This window comes from Schistocerca serialis, unplaced genomic scaffold (genome assembly GCF_023864345.2).
Source record: "Schistocerca serialis cubense isolate TAMUIC-IGC-003099 unplaced genomic scaffold, iqSchSeri2.2 HiC_scaffold_1420, whole genome shotgun sequence".
Taxonomy (NCBI): Eukaryota; Metazoa; Arthropoda; class Insecta; order Orthoptera; family Acrididae; genus Schistocerca; species Schistocerca serialis.
The window spans coordinates 4,351,710-4,376,269 of NW_026047648.1; the positions used below are offsets into that span (position 1 = coordinate 4,351,710).

Here is a 24,560-nt window from a genome sequence, read left to right on the forward strand (position 1 = left end):
CCGGATATTTTTAGATCCGTGGCCGTCGCGCTGCCGCAACGTAACTGCCCATTATAATGATGATTATCAGATGAGGTGCGTGCTGCACGTGCTCGGATTCTGAGAGAAGGTAGCGGTAAGCTGTAGGGGAAGACGGATAGTACACAGGGTGGTTTCACGAAGATATGCAAGATGTTATTCTACAAGTGAAACTAAAAAAAAAAGTTGATATAAAAATAGGTCCGCAAATGTTTAGTTACGAAGTTACGGCTGAAAAAAGATTCTGCGTGAAACGCAGCAACTTGGCTGACACGAAGCCGCACAAAACTGTACAAGGTTAAAGTAAAACACGATTTCCATACCTTTCGTTTTTATTGATCTCACGAATCTAATAAAAAATGTCTCAGAACTGTATCTGCAGTAGTTTTCCAGAACGTCACATTCGCCATAAACAAATACTATCGGCCGGTATTACACTATCAAATTTCTTTGACAAAGATAAGATGAAATATTCCGTAAAATATATTTGGCCAAGATCTTTGACGTGGCGCTAAGAAGGGGTATTACACTGTCATCTTTTTTTTCGTCAAAGCTCGAGAGCGCATTCGACAATAAATTGTACCACAAGCAGTTTCATGTACCACAATTGCACTGTGTGCGCATCCGGAAGAGAAGCGGGGAAAAAAAGGAAACTTACCTGGGTGAAGCCGTGGGTTTTACGAAGACACGATAAAAGCATTCGACAAAACTTGTTACGTGAGCTTACAGTGCAAGACGTCAAGTAGTGCATTACATCAATTACTTAAGAATGGATGAGCATACATTTCTGTATGTGCTCAGTGAAGTGTGTCCTCATATCACAAAGCACAATATTCACTTAAGAACTGCTACATCTGCAGAAGGCAGGCTCACTGTAACACTCCGATTCCTTGCTACAGGAGAGGGTTGGGTTAGGTCTGCAATCTTCTTAATCTATTTTCGTACTGAGGGTGCCTCACGTTGTAAAGCGCCTCATCAGCTTCATACACGTCTATTAGTTTTGTAGTCGACGGTACACACCAATTGTATTTACCGGCCATTTTTATGAACACACTACAGATTACACAGCACTGCAGCTTCACGTGGTCACGAGTCACACTGCAGTGAACAGAAGACAATCGACTTTTATGATCAAATCTGCAGCGAGGCCTTAGATTTGATCAAATTTATTTGACGACAGACGAGATTTGACAAAGTGCCCTATTACACCATCAAACTTCTTAGACATAAATATTTGACATATGAGCTTTGACAAAGAAATTTGATTAATACCGGCCATATCGGCGTATTCCTCTGTCGTAAACTTGAAAGGCATCTCTATTTCATAAATAATCTAGGTAATTGGACAGTTACTATGTGGTTTCACTTAAATACACTGTTATGTTCTGTCACTGAACAATACGGGAAACTAACTCGTTTGAAGGTTAGGGAACGACTGTAACAACTCACTAACTGCTGCCAACAATGACATCGATGTTTCTACACGAGTAATAGAAAGTAAACAAATATACTCGTATAATAATCTTTGCTTCTCTCGACGTTCTGGAAAACTACTGCAGATACACGTGTGGGACATGTTTTATTAGATTCACCAGACGTATAACAACGAAATACATGGAAATCGTGGTTTACTTTAACCGCGTAGTTTTGCAATGGATTCACATTAGGGAAATTACTAGATTTCAGGAAAAATCTCTTAGTAGCCGCATTTCCGCAAGTAAACCATTGGAGACCTATATTTATATGAACTTTTTTTGTTGTAGAATAACACATTAGAATGTTTGCATATGGTCGTGAATGATCCTTATACACTCCTGCAAATTGAAATAACAACACCGTGAATTCATTGTCCCAGGAAGGGGAAACTTTATTGACACATTCCTGGGGTCAGATACATCACATGATCACACTGACAGAACCACAGGCACATAGACACAGGCAACAGAGCATGCACAATGTCGGCACTAGTACAGCGTATATCCACCCTTCGCAGCAATGCAGGCTGCTATTCTCCCATGGAGACGATCGTAGAGATGCTGGATGTAGTCCTGTGGAACGGCTTGCCATGCCGTTTCCACCTGGCGCCTCAGTTGGACCAGCGTTCGTGCTGGACGTGCAGACCGCGTGAGACGACGCTTCATCCAGTCCCAAACATGCTCAATGGGGGACAGATCCGGAGATCTTGCTGGCCAGGGTAGTTGACTTACACCTTCTAGAGCACGTTGGGTGGCACGGGATACATGCGGACGTGCATTGTCCTGTTGGAACAGCAAGTTCCCTTGCCGGTCTAGGAATGGTAGAACGATGGGTTCGATGACGGTTTGGATGTACCGTGCACTATTCAGTGTCCCCTCGACGATCACCAGTGGTGTACGGCCAGTGTAGGAGATCGCTGCCCACATCATGATGCCGGGTGTTGGCCCTGTGTGCCTCGGTCGTATGCAGTCCTGATTGTGGCGCTCACCTGCACGGCGCCAAACACGCATACGACCATCATTGGCACCAAGGCAGAAGCGACTCTCATCGCTGAAGACGACACGTCTCCATTCGTCCCTCCATTCACGCCTGTCGCGACACCACTGGAGGCGGGCTGCACGATGTTGGGGCGTGAGCGGAAGACGGCCTAACGGTGTGCGGGACCGTAGCCCAGCTTCATGGAGACGGTTGCGAATGGTCCTCGCCGATACTTCAGGAGCAACAGTGTCCCTAATCTGCTGGGAAGTGGCGGTGCGGTCCCCTACGGCACTGCGTAGGATCCTACGGTCTTGGCGTGCATCCGTGCGTCGCTGCGGTCCGGTCCCAGGTCGACGGGCACGTGCACCTTCCGCCGACCACTGGCGACAACATCGATGTACTGTGGAGACCTCACGCCCCACGTGTTGAGCAATTCGGCGGTACGTCCACCCGGCCTCCCGCATGCCCACTATACGCCCTCGCTCAAAGTCCGTCAACTGCACATACGGTTCACGTCCACGCTGTCGCGGCATGCTACCAGTGTTAAAGACTGCGATGGAGCTCCGTATGCCACGGCAAACTGGCTGACACTGACGGCGGCGGTGCACAAATGCTGCGCAGCTAGCGCCATTCGACGGCCAACACCGCGGTTCCTGGTGTGTCCGCTGTGCCGTGCGTGTGATCATTGCTTGTACAGCCGTCTCGCAGTGTCCGGAGCAAGTATCGTGGGTCTGACACACCGGTGTCAGTGTGTTCTTTTTTCCATTTCCAGGAGTGTAGATATAGATCTTGTTCGGGTTTGCTGTTTGAGTCTGTAGAGCACGTGCTCTCTTAGAAAAACATTCAAGTTTTGTGGAGTTTTTGTCTCTACGGCCACCTGCTATGAATCGTAGGCCTAGTTAAGAAACAGAATGTAAGAAGTTACGGTGAATAATGTAAGCAGTGAAAGAAGCGTAGACAGTTCCGGTAACTGGGGTGACGTGAGAAACGGAGTCCCAGAGGTTTCAATTCTGGGTCCACTCGTTTTCCTCGTAGAGATTTTTTTTTTTTTTCTTTTCATTCTACTGACTGGTTTGATGCGGCCCGCCACGAATTCCTTTGCTGTGCTAAGCTCTTCATCTCAGAGTAGCACTTGCAACCTACGTCCTCAATTATTTGCTTGACGTATTCCAATCTCTGTCTTCCTCTACAGTTTTTGCCCTCTACAGCTCCCTCTAGTACCATGTAAGTCATTCCCTCATGTCTTAGCAGATGTCCTATCATCCTGTCCCGTCTCCTTATCAGTGTTTTCCACATATTCCTTTCCTCTCCGATTCTGCGTAGAACCTCCTCATTCCTTACCTTATCAGTCCACCTAATTTTCAACATTCGTCTGCAGCACCACTTCTCAAATGCTTCGATTCTCTTCTGTTCCGGTTTTCCCACAGTCCATGTTTCACTACCATACAATGCTGTACTCCAGACGTACATCCTCAGAAATTTATTCCTCAAATTAAGGCCGGTATTTGATATTAGTAGACTTGTCTTGGCCAGAAATGCCTTTTTTGCCATAGCGACTCTGCTTTTAATGTCCTCCTTGCTCCGTCCGTCATTGGTTATTTTACTGCCTAGGTAGCAGAATTCCTTAACTTCATTGACTTCGTGACCATCAATCCTGATGTTAAGTTTCTCGCTGTTCTCATTTCTACTACTTCTCATTACCTTCGTCTTTCTCCGATTTACTCTCAAACCATACTCTGTACTCATTAGACTGTTCATTCCGTTCAGCAGATCATTTAATTCTTCTTCACTTTCACTCAGGGTAGCAATGTCATCAGCGAGTCGTATCATTGATATCCTTTCACCTTGTATTTCAATTCCACTCCTGAACCTTTCTTTTATTCCCATCATTGCTTCCTCGATGTACAGATTGAAGAGTAGGGGCGAAAGGCTAGAGCCTTGTCTTACACCCTTCTTAATACGAGCACTTGGTTCTTGATCGTCCACTCTTATTATTCCCTCTTGGTTGTTGTACATATTGCATATGAATTGTCACATTAATGTGAGCACCGCGTGTGGTCGACTTGACGGCGCAACGAGGAAGGCGGCAGCTCTAGGAGTGGAGGGGAGGGGAGGGGGCGGAAAACAGTGCAGTAGTAGCCGTAATGCGGAAAGGGAGCGGTCTGCCTGACGTCCCTAAGGGCACGGCTGCCGGCTTTCTGCCGAAGGGTGGAAGCAGTTCCGTGGCGGCTAACTTTGTAAAGTGTTTGCGAACCGGAGTGGCGCCGTCCGTAACCGGCAGCGAGACAGTCGTGGTGGAGCACGGGCCGTGCTGAGTTGGCAGGCCGCGGAGGTGTGTAGGAGCGACTGCCCGCACGGAACGACGAGTCGAACGGGCTACCTACAGCATGCTGCGTACAGGCGTGGCTGGTGGCTGGTGGCGGTGGCTGACACCTTCCCACAATCGTCAGAAGGGTCCGGAGCCTTGTGCTCTGGGGAATGTCTTCGTCGTATTGCCTGGGTGACCTCGCCATTCGGCAAGGCACAGAGCGTGAACGAAAGTGTGTGTTTGTCGTCGGGGACTGTGTCGAGCCCTGCACGCAGTTTGCTTCGCCGCAGCTGGACGGCACTCTCCAGCACGACAACGCGCCGTGTCGGCCAGCTCGCGGTGTACGTGCGCGGTGCCCCCCTGGGGCCCTATTCGTACCGATCGGTGCAGTAGGTTAGTCTCGGTAGTGACATCATTTTCGGTTCCTTATCGAAATACCGTATTCAGTAAGCTTCTGAGACCTGTTACCGAACCGTCCTCCCACCGAGAGGATCTGGGTTTCGGTCTGGTCCCGTCGATAGGTGAGCTGTCGTTTATGTACACCTATAATTTGTTACTTTAAACACATTTAGCGGTTTCAGCTTTGGATTTAGTGATTGTGTTACTAAAGAAGCACCAGAGGACGCATCCGGTTGGAAAGTGAGTTCATAATAGACCATTTTCCTTTGTTAGAAAATGGTTAGGTTGTTACTGTGAATGATTAAATAAGAAAAAAAGGTTTTCGGTCAATATTCTCTCAAAATACGTCTTATTTTAATGCAAATAAGAGTTTAAGCATCATTAAATATTAAGACATCGGCTGTGCTTACGTATATTACATGCGCGTGAAGTGATGTTACTAGTGCCTTTGTGTACTTCTTCTTCTTCTTCTTCATACAAGTGGGTTGGTTAGTAATTATCGAAACGTGTTTACAACTTTCAAGTAACAATGGAAAGCAATTATGTGAAGGCTGATATTGCAAACCTCTTAAAGTATCACGCATTTATGACTTACGCAGCACCGTTTGACAACGGAGTCAGCCCGCGTTCCTCCGCAATAGTACAAGAACTCAGCCCGGGGTGGCTGTTGTTTGGCGCGGCCAAGTGGTTAGCGCGCGGGAATGAGATATGTGAGCACGCGGGTACCCGCACGGATGTCTGCAAATTACATTTTTTTTTTTTTTTTTTTTTTTTTTCCTCTTCACATGTGGAATACGTTCTGAGACATGGTTATTCGCGTTAAGTTAAGAACTTTCTGCACTATTCGTTATTACTTACACGTAAGAGCGCACTTACTCAATAATGATTTCGTGATTTGTGTGTGTCTAAAATACGAAATATGAAGTTGCTGTGAGTGAAACAACCGGCAGTGACCTTTATATTTTTTTCTTGTCACAAAAAATTCACCATTTTTTCCGAAGATGTAGCGATTTCCGACTATGCGGTTAGAGAGAAATCTGAGGGCACAATTTAAATTACTGGGAATGTAAGTAGCAGCAGTCATCTTCATAATCTTGCTTCTCACAAGTCTTTATCTGCGATCGAATCCCCAACCACGGTATACAGAGGTGAAAGATGTCCGCCGTAATATCTTTAGGTTGTGTCATCATATACGAAACATTTTCATTCATGAGATGCATGTTATTAACTTCGACGAAATGCAGGAGCTCTCGAAAATGCGGTTTTTTTTCAGTTTTCTTTTTAAGATCCAAATCGTTGACGCATCACATAGGGAAGTGGGCCACTTAATCATTTGGATCTCTAGGAGCGAATTATAACCACATTCTGTATATCTTCTTATTCTTCGAAACTCTCAGAATCAATTTTTCGGGTGTTTTCGTAGCTGTTTCAGTACAATGTGGTACTACACACTATTCCTAACTCATTTTTCGAAACGTAGAATCCAAAACACGATGTGAGTGTGAATAAGACGACATAGTGCGGCATTTAGGACAATCTGCAGAATACAGTCAAACACGCCATCTTTTCGGTACTCTGAAGAATAGCCTGCCTGTGTCGTCTGCCAGCCGCTTTGTGTTGGTGGCGCTGTGCGCATGCGCGGATGTGCGGCCGCTCGCTTTTGATTGGCTTGCGTGACACGAACCGACGACACCACTTCGGTTCTGTAGCCCCCGAACGGTATCGCTGCCGAAATGCGCACTGGATAAAGGCGGGACTCAAATTCGAGTACTAGACCGTTCGGCCCTGTTGAGTACCGAAACGATCGGCACAGTGGCGGAGAGACACAGAAGAGGGACCCTGGCCACCGAACTGGCGGGACTGGAACGCAGCGGCTGGTTCCTGCCACCACCTCACCGCCTGCCTGCCTGCCTGCGCTCCAAAAGCTGGTCGATCGCGCTCTTCGCACGTGGCCACCCTAATGTCACTGCACAGTGGCAATAGATACAGACAAACGTGTTACTTTCGTATACATCGAGTGTTAGATACCCACCGGCATTGCAAGGTTCCTAGTAGGCATTAGGCATTTAGTTTTGATACGTAGATGGGTAGACCACATAACTAATGAGGAGGTATTGAATAGGATTGGGGAGGAGTTTGTGGCACAACTTGAGTAGAAGAAGGGATCCATTGGTAGGGCACGTTCTGAGGCCTCAAGGGATCACCAGTTTAGTACTGGAGGGCAGCGTGGAGGGTAAAAATCGTAGAGGGAGACCAAGAGATGAATACACTAAGCAGATTCAGAAGGATGTAGGCTACAGTAGGTACTGGGAGATGAAGAAGCTTGCACAGGATAGAGTAGCATGGAGAGCTGCATCAAACCAGTCTCAGGACTGAAGACCACAAGAACAACAACAACAACGTATTAGGCAGACACGGCGAAACGAACGGTCTGTGCGCTACGTGGAACAGCAGGCCCTGAACAGGTGTGTGTGTGTGTGTGTGTGTGTGTGTGTGTGTGTGTGTGTGTGTGTGTGTGTGTGTGTGTACACACCAACACTACACTACAGTGCAGCACTGGAACTGCCCGTACTGCTGGAGGATTCTCCAGGCGTGCCGCGCCGGCTCCAGGCTGCCTGCCTGCATCCATCACGCTTCTATTTCCGGAGCCCTGCGTGACTGGAAAAACGCCGAGGGGTGGTGGATGGGGGGAGGGTACGCACACACGCGGCCGTCACGTGCTCTATCCTGTCCTGTCCTGTCCTGTCCTGTCCTCCCTCCCTCCCTCCCTCATACCGCCGCCGACAGGGCACCCTAAAGGCTTTTGTCGCTCTGCTACGGACGCGCCGCTAAAATCAGACAGTTTTGTTTCCACGGGTGTGAAAGTTCACATATAGCGGTTTGCGTCAAAGTCCGGAATAACAGTGAAACACGGGCAGCGAAAGGCAGCTCACGGGACAGGCCGTCACTCGCGGATGTGTACAGGGTTTTCCCAAACTGTTCGTTCAAATGAGTACGCGAGCTGGCGAACGCCAAAGAAATATATATATATATATAATATAGTTTTAGTACGTATGTTGCCCGACGGCAGTTTCCGATGATAACGACTTGCTGGAGGGAATGAACAGCCTAATCAGTACCGAATATGGGTGGAGAGTAAATGGAAGGAAGAGGAAAGCAGTGCGAAGTAGCAGAGATGGGAAGAGCGTGAAACTGGACGGTGGGGTTGGTGATGAGAGAGCCGAGCAACTCTGCTGCCTAGGCACCAAAATAACCAATCACCGACGACGTCAAAAGCAGAGCAGTGATGGCGAAAAGGGAATTCCGGGCCAACAAGAGTCTGCTGGTATCAACCGTAGTCAGTAATTTGTGGAAGACATTTCTGAGAACGTACGTCTGCAGCACAGCATTGAACAGCAGTCGAAGTAGAACTGGGAAACCCGGAAAAGACGAGAGCACAAACATATCACATGTACTGTGAACAGTGATTTATTTTCAAAGAATATTCTTAAGAATTTATTTTACTTACAAGCGATTTATCAAGAACATTAACACATTTAATCACACTATGTAAGCGTCGAAGTAGTTGCCAGGGACTGACTGATGAAATCACAACCAAATTCCTTTTAACAAATGGGAATTTTATTCACTCGAATAGTGCCTAATAGCATTTTTTAAAAGAAACAAATCAGAAAGCACCCTCTAAATATCAAACTTACAATGTATTCAGAGGCAGAAAGAAGTTTTGACTGTATGAGCTTTCGGGCAGAGAACCTTGCCGCTCCGTTTTGACACGGCCGTAGTTACGACCGCTTACAACAGTCTCCGAAAGACTACACTGGTGGAAACCAGATAACTTTAAACTAAGAGTTTTAACAATTTACACAAGCACACAACTATGCACCCCAGTAGGAGGGATGGAAATGGTACAAAACACTAACAATGAAAATATGAACTTTGCCACCGAAGGTGCAACTTGATTTTAAGTTCTAAGAAAAGTCTTACGGTGAAAAGGTGGCAACTTTATTTACTAAAATGGTCATTTAAATAGAAGCCCATGAAATGCAATCTTACATATAATTCTACAAGGTTGGCCAAACAATAGTTACGATGCTGTACAGTACACAGATACCGCCTCTCAAGATCAAAGGCAATAATGTCAAAGGTTCCAAAGATCAAAACATATTTCAGGTATTAGGCCGTTACACTGCAAGCAATAAATTCGTTTACACACCAAATCCGACAAACGTGACAGAGGCAGCTACTAACGTACGGTAGATCGATATGGAGATTACCGAACAACCCGAACCGCAGGTTGCTCTAACCCGCCCCTACCCCACAGGGGAAAAACAGACCAGCCAATTTATAAACAACCACCTTCCTGCGGGTGGGCAAACGGAGAAGAATGGTGGAACCACCCCCTAGCAAAACGGCTGGTGACCTCACGAAGAAAACAAGTGGAATTTAACAAGAGTAAATCAAACAACGTATCTCCAACCACTTAACTTGTAATAAACTGCGGTTTCTCGAGAAGACCTGGCGCAGCACCCCCAAATCGCTCTCCCGAACCGTCGGCTGCCAGCCGCTCCAACGGACGCAGGAAGGCGCGCCGACCTCCCGTCTCTCGCGCCGGCCAGACCGACGTCGTGGGTTCACGACTCCTGCTGCCCTCGTGTACAGACGTACTAGCACCCTGAACGACAGACACACACACGAACTGCCCAACAAACGCGGCCGAGAGACACACTAGCAAGCTGGGGACGAGACACTGACCCACACTGACCGACTGAGTCTCTCTCTCTCTCTCTCTCTCTCTTTATAACCCCTATCTGTCTTTCGCTCTAGCCACTGTCTTCCCTTCTCTCAGTTCCGCTACCTCTCCGTGCCAATGCTTGTCCCACTCTCTCTCTCCCATCACCACTTCCTCTTTCCCGCTTGCAGTCTGCCCTCTTTCTCTCTAACCACCATTGTCTCCTCTCCTCCCCGCCCACGCCCTTGAGGATGACTATATTACGGTTCCGACAACTAGACCAGGCATAGGAGATGGGGGGAAATTGGGAAAACTTTACCGTCTTAAATGTCCCTCGCTCTTGAGGGGTGGAGCCCGCCCCCTTGCCACCATCTGAAGGCCGTATGTGGTCTCCACTCATCTCTGTTTTTGATTTCCATCGTCTCCCCGTCACTTGCCGCCACTGCTTAAGCCTCCTTCCGCCTCTGTTTCTCTTATATTGCCACTGTCACTCACCGTCACTTCCTCTCTTTGCCTCTTCATTTTCCTTTCTGTTTCACTGCCACCCTCACTCACCATCACTTCCTCCCTGACTCTCCATCCATTTTTCTCTCTCTTTCACTGCCTCACTGCCACTCCTCGTCTCTCTCTCTCTCTCTCTCTCTCTCTCTCTCTCTCTCTCTCTCTCTCTCTCTCTCTTTCCCCCCCACTGTCCCCGTTCTCTGCCTCTTTTATACTCACTCTGTCAGCACAAACTTCGAATACCTTCACATAGCAAAATTTTTGTCGATGGATAGCGTATCATCATTCAGGCAGCTGGTTGCCCAGTTTGCGTCAAAGAGGAGTGTATTCGCCTGCTTTGTGCTCAGACAGCAGCAGTTTCCGTGGTACAGCGAGATGTGCTGCTTATATAAAACGGAGTTCTGCAGTTCAGAAAAGTCGTAACACTTTATCTATATGCTTAGACATGTTTATATAAATTGACATTCAGAAACAACAAATTAGTCTGCGTGATAGATCAACACGGAATGGCCTGCTTTAAATTTTTTTTTTTTTTTTCCTCATCCATCGCAATTCGTCCAAAACGCCCGGCTTATGACTATTTTAAAAATAGTAAAAATCTGGTTAGAAACATTGTACTGAATTTGCAGTGTATTCAATTCTATACAATTTTCAGCAGTCATTACAAGTTTTTTCAAGCCTATTAACGGACTTTTTAGCGCACTTTTTATCACTTCGGTACCACTTTCGGCATACTTGTCTAGGCGTGGAGACCTGGTCGACATTGGTGTAGAAATGGCGTCTAAAAGCACAGTTTGGTGAGTCGAGAACCCTTACCGTGTGTTCCCTTCGTGAGTTAAAACTAAATTTACACATCAGACGGAATATTAAGTGTTTATGCACGGTAACTTTGAACCTCTAGAAGTAGTCTTCCCGAGAACATCATCTTACGAAGAAGTGATAAAAATTTCGACGATCTACCCCGAACAGAATTTATAGGACGTCGGTGGTTGGAATTTCTGTGTTCGTGCAGTGCCTGCATCTTCACAACACGATGTCCTTCAGGCTGCGAGACACGTTGGAGCGTGGGCGGCTCGTGCAGGCGTGCTGGGATCCTCCAAGCGGTCTCGCTAAGACGGGACATGCCGGTTCGTGCACAGGCAGAGCGTTTGTCACGACCCGCCAACTTATTTGCTAGGAAATTGCACAAGTCGAGACCCCCCCCCCCCCCCCCCCACGACTGGCACTTTTCATACCCCAAAAGTTAGGGATTTTTGGGTTTTTTTTCTCGGGAAACCTCCGCGAACAAAAGGTGCACAGATTGGTTTGCTTGCGTGGCCACCGTCCGCAGCGGTCACAGGGCTACTTGTCTTACAGATAGAACCGCCTCCTCTTTCTGCAACTTAATTTATTTTTCTCAGGCGCTTGTTTGTTACTCTAAGGCATCCTCTGTGGGCTGTACACCGATACAGTTTCGTTATTTTTAGATTATCAAACAGTTCACATCGCGATTTTTCTAATGTAAATAAGTAATTACTTACGGTTATGCTGATCGTTTCCTCTCACATGATATGGAGGCCGCACTGCCACTTTAATTCCAACACATCAGCGCAATTTTGTGTTCCGCACTTTCTCACGCCGTTCACCATGTTTCTCTTTCCTTTTTGTGGTGTACTGTTATTGTTTCCAGACTCGATGTAGCTGTTTGAACAGTGAACTTTTGTGTTGTTGTTGTGGTCTTCAGTCCTGAGACTGGTTTGATGCAGCTCTCCATGCTACTCTATCCTGGGCAAGCTTCTTCATCTCCCAGTACCTACTGCAACCTACATCCTTCTGAATCTGCTTAGTGTATTCATCTCTTGGTCTCCCTCTACGATTTTTACCCTCCACGCTGCCCTCCAGTACTAAACTGGTGATCCCTTGATGCCTCAGAACATGTCCTACCAACCGGTCCCTTCTGCTGGTCAAGTTGTGCCACAAACTGCTCTTCTCCCATATTCTATTCAATACCTCCTCATTAGTTATGTGATCTACCCATCTAATCTTCAGCATTCTTCTGTAGCACCACATTTCGAAAGCTTCTATTCTCTTCTTGTCCAAAATATGTATCGTCCACGTTTTACTTCCATACATGGCCACACTCCATACAAATACTTTCAGAAACGACTTCCTGACACTTAAATCTATACTCCATGTTAACAAATCTCTCTTTTTCAGAAACGCGTTCCTACTTCGACCATCGTCAGTTATTTTGCTCCCCAAATAGCAAAACTCCTCTACTACTCTAAGTGTCCCATTTCCTAATCTAATTCCCTCAGCATCACCCGACTTAATTCGACTACATTCCGTTATCCTCGTTTTACTTTTGTAGATTTTCATCTTATACCCTCCTTTCAAGACACTGTCCGTTCCGTTCACCTGCTCTTCCAAGTCCTTTGCTGTCTCTGACAGAATTACAATGTCATCGGCGAACCTCAAAGTTTTTATTTCTTGTCCATGAATTTTAATACCTACTCCGAATTTTTCTTTTGTTTCCTTTACTGCTTGCTCAATATACAGATCGAATAACATCGGGGAGAGTCTAAACCCTGTCTCACTCCCTTCCCAACCACTGCTTCCCTTTCATACCCCTCGACTCTTATAACTGCCATCTGGTTTCTATACAAATTGTAAATAGCCTTTCGCTCCCTATATTTTACCCCTGCCACCTTTAGAATTTGAAAGAGAGTATTCCAGTCAACATTGTCTAAAGCTTCCTCTAAGTCTACAAATGCTAGAAACGTAGGTTTGTCTTTCCTTAATCTTTCTTCTAAGATAAGTCGTAAGGTCAGTAAAGCCTCACGTGTTTAAATATTTCTACAGAATCCAAAATGATCCTCCCCGAGGTCGGCTTCTACCAGTTTTTCCATTCGTCTGTAAAGAATCCGCGTTAGTACTTTGCAGCCGTGACTTATTAAACTGATAGTTCGGTAATTTTCACATCTGTCGACACCTGCTTTCTTTGGGTTCGGAATTATTATATTCTTCTTGAGGTCTGAGGGTATTTCGCCTGTGTCATACATCTTGCTCACCAGATGGTAGAGTTTTGTCAGGACTGGCTCTCCCAAGGCTGTCAGTAGTTGTAATGCAATGTTGTCTACTCTGGGGGCCTTTTTTCGACTCAGGTCTTTCAGTGCTTTTAATGAACGTGAATATTGTAACTTAGATAAATGCGGTTGCAGCAACGAAAGGCGGTTTTATTTACAAAGCAAGAATATCAAATGGAGCGTTTATACGCCTTCCGAGGTCCACACCCAACGGGAAAGCACCAGCTCATTGGCCAAGTTTGCCTGCGCCTGACGGAGGTGGTGTGTAGTGTTTACACGTGGACCGCCTGCTGCAGGCTAGCTGCAGCCACGCCGCATCTTCCCGTAGGCGTGCGTACAGACGGCCGCGGCGCCAAACGAGGGCTGCCCGGGACGACACTGGCCGCCGACCTCTGCGGGGGGGGCGCGGCTGCCTGGAACTCTCCAGCCTCCTCCAGTCGGCGCCTTTGTGCGCTGACGTCACGCGGCGGTGCGGCGCCGCCGCCTTCCGGTCAGCTCACGCGCGCACGCACACGCGCGTCCGGCCATTCACGCACCCCCCGCCATTCACGCCGGCTGCCACGCAGCTTCCGCCGCAGCATTCGGACGCCGGTTGTGACCCGCCACGTGGACGGCTGCCCACGTGTGTACGGCGAGTCGCCTCTGCAGAAAATTCCTATCTCGATTTTGGCAATGTCGTCCGAAAGGAGTCACGTGTGGTGTGCGGCGATCATATGTCCAAGTTTCTGAGACGCGACCGACCGATACGGCAAACAACATCGACTCAAAAAATCCCGACACCGAGAAATAATTAACGAAATTTCGGGAATACATTTGTCTACGTAACATATCTACATCTACTCCGCAAGGCACATGACGGTGTGTGGCGGAGGGTACCTTGAGTACCTCTATCGGTTCTCCCTACTATTCCAGTCTGGTATTGTTCGTGGAAAGGAGGATTGTCGGTATGCCTCTGTGTGGGCTCTGATCTCTCCGATTTTATCCTCAAGGTCTCTTCGCGAGATATACGGAAGAGGGAGCAATATACTGCTCGACTCCTCGGTGAAGGTATGTTCTCGAAACTTCGACAAAAGCCCGTACCGAGCTACTGAGCGTCTCTCCTGCACAGTCTTCCGCTGGAGTTTATGTGTCATCTCCGTAACGCTTTCGCGATTACTAAATGATCCTGTAACGAAGCGCGCTGCTCTCCGTTGGATCTTCTCTGCCTCTTCTATCAACCCTATCTGGTACGGAAGGGCTTATTCCAATAGTGTTACAAGTCCATTACCTCCACTTTTCTGCCTGTAACGGTTTTGACATTAATGATCCAAACAAACAGAAAGAGACGTTCATCTCTAGCAAGAAGTCATATGCTCGAATACTTCTGGTATCTCGACTGCAGATTTTTCAGCGCTCATTTAACTTCAGGACTCTCTGTCTCAAAATGAACAAAAACGGAGTTGTGCCACTGTTGAAACGAGCCCTTCGTATGTAAGTGATCGACACTGGAAGATCAGAGGTTAATGTAAGCGCGAGATAAGCCGCTCCAAATCTGAAACAGAAGAAACAAACTCCTCCCGAATAGGCCCGACGGGACCGCCCGGCCGCCGTGTCGTCCTCGGCTCACAGGCGTCACCGGATGTGGATACGGAGGGTCACGGGGTCAGCAGACGGCTCTCAGCTGCCGAGATCTGCTCAGTCGAGTGGCTCCTCGGTTCTGCCTCAGCAGGGAGGAGTGCACCCCGCTAGCCGACACCGCTCGGCAGACCGGACGGTCACCCGTCCGAGTAGTAACCCGGCCCGACAGCGCTTAACTTGGTGGATGTGACGGGAACCGCTGTTACCACTGCGGAAAGGCCGCTGGCGCAAATCCCAAATGCCGGTACATGAGTGACAGATGTGACGGTCAGAACAGGCAAACGTGCATACACTCTGATGTACAGGTGCCCTAGGTCAGTGTGCGGGATAGAGTTCCGTGCCTGTTTCAGTCGGTCGGTGAACATAGAGACGGTTAATGGTGTTCATGCATGACGCTCGAGTCGTCGGCCCACGGTGTCCCATACGTGCTCCGCTGGAGACACATCTGGTGACCGAGCGGGCCGAGCCTACCCGTCGACACTCCGCAGAGCGTGTACTATTGAAACAGCCGTGTGTATGGGCGAGCGTTATCCTGTTGGAAAACACTGCCTGGAATCCTGTTCATGAGTGGCAGGACAACAGGCCGAGTCACCAGACCGTAGTACGGAGTGGCTGTCCGGGAACGTGGGATGACCCCAAGAGTGCTGCTGCTGTCAAACGAAATCGCACTCCAGCCCACAACTCCAGGTGTAGAGTCCAGTGTGTCCAGCACGCAGACGGGTTGGTTGCAGGCCGTCAACTGTCCTCCTCCTAACCAAAACACAGCCATGACCGGCACCGACACAGAAGCAGCTGTCGTCAGAAAACACGACAGACCTCCGGTGAGCTCTCCCTCGGCACCACTCAAGTCGTAAACGGCAGTGGTTCGTTCGGGGTCGGTGGAATGCACGCTATGGGGCGTCTGGCTCGCAGCTATCCTCGCAGTAACCGTTTTTTAGCACAATGAAATGTTTTCCCGAGACTTTAAAGTCTCTTTACTATCTACGATAATGATGGAAGCAGACGAAATGAATTAAAATTTGTGGTGTGGCCGGGCCTCGAACGCGGGTCTCCTCGCTCGCTCGGCAGAAATGCTGACCGTTACACCACCGCAGGACGAGGGTGAAGATTGCTGCAGGAACTACCTGAGCCGAGTGCTCTCCCAACACAGACTTCGAATCGTTTTTCCCGTACGTATGCTGCGGTGCTTCCCAATATCGGAGACAGTACGTAAGGGAAAAATGAATAGAAGGTCGTGTTAGGGAGGCCACTCAGCTGAGGTAGTTCGTGCAGAAATCTTCACCGTCGTACTTCAGTGGTGTAACGCATAGCATCTCTGCCTAGCGAGTGAGAAGACCCGGGTTCGAGTTCCGGCCGCAGCACAAATTTTAATTCGTTTCGTGCGATTCCACCATTACCGTACATAATAAAAAAGACTTAAATGTCTGAGGGAAAGATTTAATTATAAGATCTGTAAGATCACAAACGGTACAAGGACGTCCCATTACGTCCAATACTGGGGTGCCTGCCAGTATCGGACAGCCCTAGCAGTAGTGACGCCGTGTGAGGGAACTAGTTTGTGTCGGGGAGGGCACTCAGCTTAGGCATACACTCGCCGCCGATGGTGTCTACGATGTAGCGCTGTCGTGTCGGTGCTTCACTCTCTTCTCTGACCAGTGTATGAACGATATCTCCCAGGTGCAGGGTTTGTGTGGGGGCGTCCACGCGGGCTGACCCCCAGCTCCAGTTTCTGTGAGGCTGAGAGTGTGTGGCTGGTGTGTTGCAGACCGGCGGCCATGGAGGGCTACCACCGATATCTCCCAGCTGCAGGGTTTGTGTGGGGGCGTCCACGCGGGCTGACCCCCAGCTCCAGTTTGTGTGAGGCTGAGAGTGTGTGGCTGGTGTGTTGCAGACCGGCGGCCATGGAGGGCTACCACCGATATCTCCCAGCTGCAGGGTTTGTGTGGGGGCGTCCATGCGGGCTGACCCCCAGCTCCAGTTTCTGTGAGGCTGAGAGTGTGTGGCTGGTGTGTTGCAGACCGGCGGCCATGGAGGGCTACCACCGATATCTCCCAGCTGCAGGGTTTGTGTGGGGGCGTCCACGCGGGCTGACCCCCAGCTCCAGTTTCTGTGAGGCTGAGAGTGTGTGGCTGGTGTGTTGCAGACCGGCGGCCATGGAGGGCTACCACCGATATCTCCCAGCTGCAGGGTTTGTGTGGGGGCGTCCACGCGGGCTGACCCCCAGCTCCAGTTTCTGTGAGGCTGAGAGTGTGTGGCTGGTGTGTTGCAGACCGGCGGCCATGGAGGGCTACCACCGATATCTCCCAGCTGCAGGGTTTGTGTGGGGGCGTCCACGCGGGCTGACCCCCAGCTCCAGTTTCTGTGAGGCTGAGAGTGTGTGGCTGGTGTGTTGCAGACCGGCGGCCATGGAGGGCTACCACCGATATCTCCCAGCTGCAGGGTTTGTGTGGGGGCGTCCACGCGGGCTGACCCCCAGCTCCAGTTTCTGTGAGGCTGAGAGTGTGTGGCTGGTGTGTTGCAGACCGGCGGCCATGGAGGGCTACCACCGATATCTCCCAGCTGCAGGGTTTGTGTGGGGGCGTCCACGCGGGCTGACCCCCAGCTCCAGTTTCTGTGAGGCTGAGAGTGTGTGGCTGGTGTGTTGCAGACCGGCGGCCATGGAGGGCTACCACCGATATCTCCCAGCTGCAGGGTTTGTGTGGGGGCGTCCACGCGGGCTGACCCCCAGCTCCAGTTTCTGTGAGGCTGAGAGTGTGTGGCTGGTGTGTTGCAGACCGGCGGCCATGGAGGGCTACCACCGATATCTCCCAGCTGCAGGGTTTGTGTGGGGGCGTCCACGCGGGCTGACCCCCAGCTCCAGTTTCTGTGAGGCTGAGAGTGTGTGGCTGGTGTGTTGCAGACCGGCGGCCATGGAGGGCTACCACCGATATCTCCCAGCTGCAGGGTTTGTGTGGGGGCGTCCACGCGGGCTGACCCCCAGCTCCAGTTTCTGTGAGGCTGAGAGTGTGTGGCTGGTGTGTTGCAGACCGGCGGCCATGGAGGGCTACCACCGATATCTCCCAGCTGCAGGGTTTGTGTGGGGGCGTCCACGCGGGCTGACCCCCAGCTCCAGTTTGTGTGAGGCTGAGAGTGTGTGGCTGGTGTGTTGCAGACCGGCGGCCATGGAGGGCTACCACCGATATCTCCCAGCTGCAGGGTTTGTGTGGGGGCGTCCACGCGGGCTGACCCCCAGCTCCAGTTTGTGTGAGGCTGAGAGTGTGTGGCTGGTGTGTTGCAGACCGGCGGCCATGGAGGGCTACCACCGATATCTCCCAGCTGCAGGGTTTGTGTGGGGGCGTCCACGCGGGCTGACCCCCAGCTCCAGTTTCTGTGAGGCTGAGAGTGTGTGGCTGGTGTGTTGCAGACCGGCGGCCATGGAGGGCTACCACCGATATCTCCCAGCTGCAGGGTTTGTGTGGGGGCGTCCACGCGGGCTGACCCCCAGCTCCAGTTTCTGTGAGGCTGAGAGTGTGTGGCTGGTGTGTTGCAGACCGGCGGCCATGGAGGGCTACCACCGATATCTCCCAGCTGCAGGGTTTGTGTGGGGGCGTCCACGCGGGCTGACCCCCAGCTCCAGTTTCTGTGAGGCTGAGAGTGTGTGGCTGGTGTGTTGCAGACCGGCGGCCATGGAGGGCTACCACCGATATCTCCCAGCTGCAGGGTTTGTGTGGGGGCGTCCACGCGGGCTGACCCCCAGCTCCAGTTTGTGTGAGGCTGAGAGTGTGTGGCTGGTGTGTTGCAGACCGGCGGCCATGGAGGGCTACCACCGATATCTCCCAGCTGCAGGGTTTGTGTGGGGGCGTCCACGCGGGCTGACCCCCAGCTCCAGTTTCTGTGAGGCTGAGAGTGTGTGGCTGGTGTGTTGCAGACCGGCGGCCATGGAGGGCTACCACCGATATCTCCCAGCTGCAGGGTTTGTGTGGGGGCGTCCACGCGGGCTGACCCCCAGCTCCAGTTTCTGTGAGGCTGAGAGTGTGTGGCTGGTGTGTTGCAGACCGGCGGCCATGGAGGGCTACCACCGATATCTCCCAGCTGCAGGGTTTGTGTGGGGGCGTCCACGCGGGCTGACCCCCAGCTCCAGTTTCTGTGAGGCTGAGAGTGTGTGGCTGGTGTGTTGCAGACCGGCGGCCATGGAGGGCTACCACCGATATCTCCCAGCTGCAGGGTTTGTGTGGGGGCGTCCACGCGGGCTGACCCCCAGCTCCAGTTTCTGTGAGGCTGAGAGTGTGTGGCTGGTGTGTTGCAGACCGGCGGCCATGGAGGGCTACCACCGATATCTCCCAGCTGCAGGGTTTGTGTGGGGGCGTCCACGCGGGCTGACCCCCAGCTCCAGTTTCTGTGAGGCTGAGAGTGTGTGGCTGGTGTGTTGCAGACCGGCGGCCATGGAGGGCTACCACCGATATCTCCCAGCTGCAGGGTTTGTGTGGGGGCGTCCACGCGGGCTGACCCCCAGCTCCAGTTTCTGTGAGGCTGAGAGTGTGTGGCTGGTGTGTTGCAGACCGGCGGCCATGGAGGGCTACCACCGATATCTCCCAGCTGCAGGGTTTGTGTGGGGGCGTCCACGCGGGCTGACCCCCAGCTCCAGTTTCTGTGAGGCTGAGAGTGTGTGGCTGGTGTGTTGCAGACCGGCGGCCATGGAGGGCTACCACCGATATCTCCCAGCTGCAGGGTTTGTGTGGGGGCGTCCACGCGGGCTGACCCCCAGCTCCAGTTTGTGTGAGGCTGAGAGTGTGTGGCTGGTGTGTTGCAGACCGGCGGCCATGGAGGGCTACCACCGATATCTCCCAGCTGCAGGGTTTGTGTGGGGGCGTCCACGCGGGCTGACCCCCAGCTCCAGTTTGTGTGAGGCTGAGAGTGTGTGGCTGGTGTGTTGCAGACCGGCGGCCATGGAGGGCTACCACCAGCACGACTCCTCCTACAACTCGACCAGCGAGAACGAGGTGGAGTCCGACGCCGAGGACGACCCCGAGAAGCTGCTCAACGCCTGGCTGGGCGAGCTCCACTCTCTCACCGGGGTGAGTAGTCTGCTCCCTACACACTACTCCCTACACACTACTCCCTACACACTACTCCCTACACACTACTCACTACACACTACTCACTACACACTACTCACTACACACTACTCACTACACACTACTCCCTACACACTACTCACTACACACTACTCCCTACACACTACTCCCTACACACTACTCCCTACACACTACTCACTACTCTGTCTGTAGCGCTGCCAAACCACGCAGCCTCTTCCATCTCAGCCGGCTTCAACAGTTCCGTCACAATCTTATAAACTCTTATCCTCTACTTTTGTCATCACTCACATATTTGACAACTTCAATAACAAATACTGTGTACAAAACTACACAATGGATTCGTGTCTGGATTTACACTCCGAAAACGTGAGTGGAAACGGCAAAAAACCGTCCGTCAGCCCGTTTCCAAAATTGGCATACGCTGTCAATTTTCGTATGGAAAATGTCTTTATTACACCGTGCACACATCGGCTGTTACACAATACACGTTACACACTTTCAGAGGTTGCAGAAGCGACTTTGCAGATAAAGTTTTACAGGCGAACCCGTGTTCCCCAAGTCTGATCCAATGACGCTACAGAGCGTCATACTTAGGGACGCCGACCCGTGTAATTGTGTCTGTACACAGGGTCATTCCGCCACGATGATACAAACTTTTTACGATGACAGACGAGGATAAAGGCACGAGTTTCATCGAGGATCCCTCTACCAGAAACGAATGTGTCGAAACTTAAAAGAGAAAATGTTGCCTACACCTTGCAATACATCTACCGACACTGTTGTTCCTAACATTTTTGGGTAGGCAATTTTCAGATTTGGCAGTGTGGACGAAAACAAGAAAAAAGTGTCTGCCAAACGTCGACTCTGAAGCGAGCAGTGTTTGAAGCAGAGAGCTGCCATCGAGTTTCTTTGTCTACGGCGACCTGGCAGTGAACAAAAGCACGGAGCCGTTGGCCGAGGCGTCTGTCAAAATTGCGCAGGTCGCACCAGTGTTCAAGAAGGGCAGTAGGAGTAATCCGTCCAACTACAGACCTATATCATTGACGTCCGTCTGGAGTAGGGTTTTGGACCATATACTGTATTCAAACATTATGAATCACCTCGAAGGGAATGATCTACTGATACGTAATCAGCACGCTTTCAGAAAACATCGTTCTTGTGCAACGCAGCTAGCTCTCCATTCGCACGAAGTAATGGCCGCTATTGACAGGGGATCTCAAGTTGATTCCGTATTTCTAGATTTCCGGAAAGCTTTTGACACCGTTCCTCACAAGCGATTTCTAATCAAGCTGCGGGCCTACGGGGTATCGTCTCAGTTGTGCGATTGGATTCGTGATATCGTGTCAGGAAGGTCGCAGTTCGTAGTAATACACGGCAAATCGTGGAGTAAAACTGAAGTGATATCAGGTGTTCCCCAGGGAAGCGTCCTGGGACCTCTGCTGTTCGTGATCTATATAAATGACCTGGGTGACAATCTGAGCAGTTCTCTTAGGCTGTTCGCAGATGATGCTGTAATTTACCGTCTAGTAAGGTCATCCGAAGACCAGTATCAGTTGCAAAGCGATTTAGAAAAGATTGCTGTACGGGGTGGGAGGTGGCAGTTGACGCTAAATAACGAAAAGTGTGAGGTGATCCACACGAGTTCCAAAAGAAATCCGTCGGAATTCGGTTACTCGATAAATAGTACAATTCTCGAGGCTGTCAATTCAACTAAGTACCTGTGTGTTAAAATTACGAACAACTTCAGTTGGAAAGACCACATAGATAATATTGTGGGGAAGGCGAGCCAAAGGTTGCGTTTCATTGGCAGGACACTTGGAAGATGCAACAAGTCCACTGAAGAGACAGCTTACACTAGACTCGTTCGTCCTCTGTTAGGATATTGCTGCACGATGTGGGATCCTTACCAGGTGGGATTGACGGAGGACATCGAAAGGGTGCAAAAAAGGGCAGCTCGTTTTGTATTATCACGTAATAGGGGAGAGTGTGTGGCAGATACGATTCGCGAGTTCGGATGGAAGTCATTAAAGCATTGACGTTTTTCGTCGCGGCGAGATCTATTTACGAAATTTGAAACTTTCTCTTCCGAATGCGAAAATATTTTGTCGAGCCCAACCTACATAGGTAGGAATGATCATCAAAATAAAATAAGAGAAATCAGAGCTCGAACAGAATAGGTGTTCGTTTTTCCCGCGAGCTGTTCGGGAGTGGATTGTTAGAGAGATAGTGTGATTGTGGTTCGATTAACCCTCTGCCAAGCACTTAAATGTGAATTGCAGAGTAATCGTGTAGATGTAGATCGCAAGAGCGTCGCGCGAGCTCGCCTGACCTCCCGCCGCACACAGCTGAGAGGCTGCTGCAGTGTTGCAAAGTGCGGAGACTCACTGGAGGTGATGGCCGCACCACAGCCGCACACCTGCCTGCGCAACCCGGCGCTGACACAGCGGTCCACTGGCTGCGGCTCGGCTCGGCTCTCAGGGGCGCGCGCCACACCTGCAGCGTCCGTCTGTCTGCCTGTAGGGACGCAGCTGGCGGCCGGCACATCCAGCCGCTGCCGTGTCACGCACCGGCTGTCCTGTGGGTACGGTACGCCCAGTTATCTGGGACAACGTAAAGACGTAATGTCTTACTGTCGACAACACAGACGTTCTTAAGCGCTAAATGAATGTTTCGTTATGTTTCCTCTGCAACTGTCACGCCTAATAACTGTACTGCGGCACGCCTATTCGTTCCCTCGAGCGGAGCAGGATGAGTTAAGCAGCTGATTTGAAACCGTGGTAGAACGCAGAGACGGTACTTTCCCCCGACACGGGTTGCTGTTCAGAATATTACGTACTCTCTGCCCTCTACAGGTCCTAGAAGTCTGTCACGGAAATTTCCGATCATTATACACTCTGGGTGAATCACCTAAAACTTGCACCGGAAATACTGCGGAAGCGAAAAATGCTATTGATGCGCGGTTTTCACAGAATGGACTGGTAATCAGGGGCTCGTATTGTTAGCCAGTCACCACATTCTAATAATATTTAGAAACTGTGTTTTTCTACAAGTGTACAATTTCTTAAATGGGACAAAATTCGAAATACCTAACCCCTAACACAACAGAATAACCAGCAGTGAAGGACCATTTGCAACGAATTGCTTGCGCGTTACGAGGCCGATCGTGGTAATTTTTTTTTTTTTTCAGTGTTGTCACAGGCGATCCAACTTAGGTTCATCACTTGGAAATGCCAATCCCTGGAGTCGATCTCTCACCACGTCTGCACCCTCAGCCCCTAAAGTCGTGCTGACGTTTTTATGAGGCAGTCAGTGAACGGCTTATTCTGTTTGATCTCCTCCCTTATGGTGCAGTGTTCAACAGTCAAGGTAACTGAACAAAAAAAAAGAAAAAAAAAGATGTCCGCGTCGTCGTCGCCACAAAAACGCAAACTCACTCCTGCTCCTACTCCTGCACACCCCGGAGAAGGTCAGAAAACTAAATCTGCCTGAACCTCGTTCTTCACGTTTCCACTTAACTGTCCCACCGGAAACAGTCGACCTAGGGATGTTCAGCAGTGTGGAAATCTCGCGTATGTCGTGTGATTAGGCCTTGCGGTCGGGTAGACCGTTCGCCGAGTCAAGTCTTTAGATTTGACGCCAGTACGGCGACTTGCGTGTCCGTGGGGATGAAATGATGATGAATAGGACAACACTCTGTCTCTAACCGGACAAAATGTCCAACCCAGCCGGGAATCGAATCCGGGCCCTTAGGTTTGACATATCACGCGTGCAGACGTACGACACAAGTGACACCCGATCAGCTGACCACGTTCGAAGTCCGTGAGTTCCGCGGAGCGCCCCATTCTGCTCTCTCACGATGTCTGATGACTACTGAGGTCGCTGATATGGAGTACCTGGCAGTAGGTGGCAAGACAAAGAATCTAATGTGAGAAACGTATGTTTTTGGGGCGTCTGGATACTTCTGATCACATTGTGTATGTTTGTATGAACTTGTATCTTCAGTTTTACTTGTAGAATAGTATATTAAAATATTTGCTTATCTTTGTGACTCACCCTGTCTATATGTTCAATGTCCAGACATGTTGTTGTTGTTGTTCGTGCAGACATGTTGTTGTTGTTCGTGCAGACATGTTGTTGTTGTTCGTGCAGACATGTTGTTGTTTTGTTCGTGCAGACATGTTGTTGTTGTTCGTGCACATATGTTGTTGTTGTTCGTGCAGACATGTTGTTGTTGTTCGTTCGTGAAAACACGTTGTTGTTGTTGTCGTCGTCTACAGTCCTGAGACTGGTTTGATGCAGCTCTCCATGCTACTCTATTCTGTGCAAGCTTCATCATCTCCCTGTACCTACTGCAACATACATCCTTATGAATCTACTGCAACATACATCCTTAT

General features: G+C 50.1%; 1 protein-coding gene across 1 annotated transcript in view; it reads left to right on the forward strand.

Moving 5' to 3' along the window:
- LOC126443008 (amyloid beta A4 precursor protein-binding family B member 1-interacting protein-like) overlaps nt 1-24,560 on the forward strand; it is a 536,811-nt gene that overhangs the window by 136,727 nt on the left and 375,524 nt on the right. The window contains exon 2 of the mRNA XM_050090859.1: nt 20,007-20,145. Coding sequence (XP_049946816.1) covers nt 20,017-20,145 — 129 coding nt within the window. The 5' untranslated portion in view covers nt 20,007-20,016. The remainder of the gene's footprint in view (nt 1-20,006; nt 20,146-24,560) is intronic.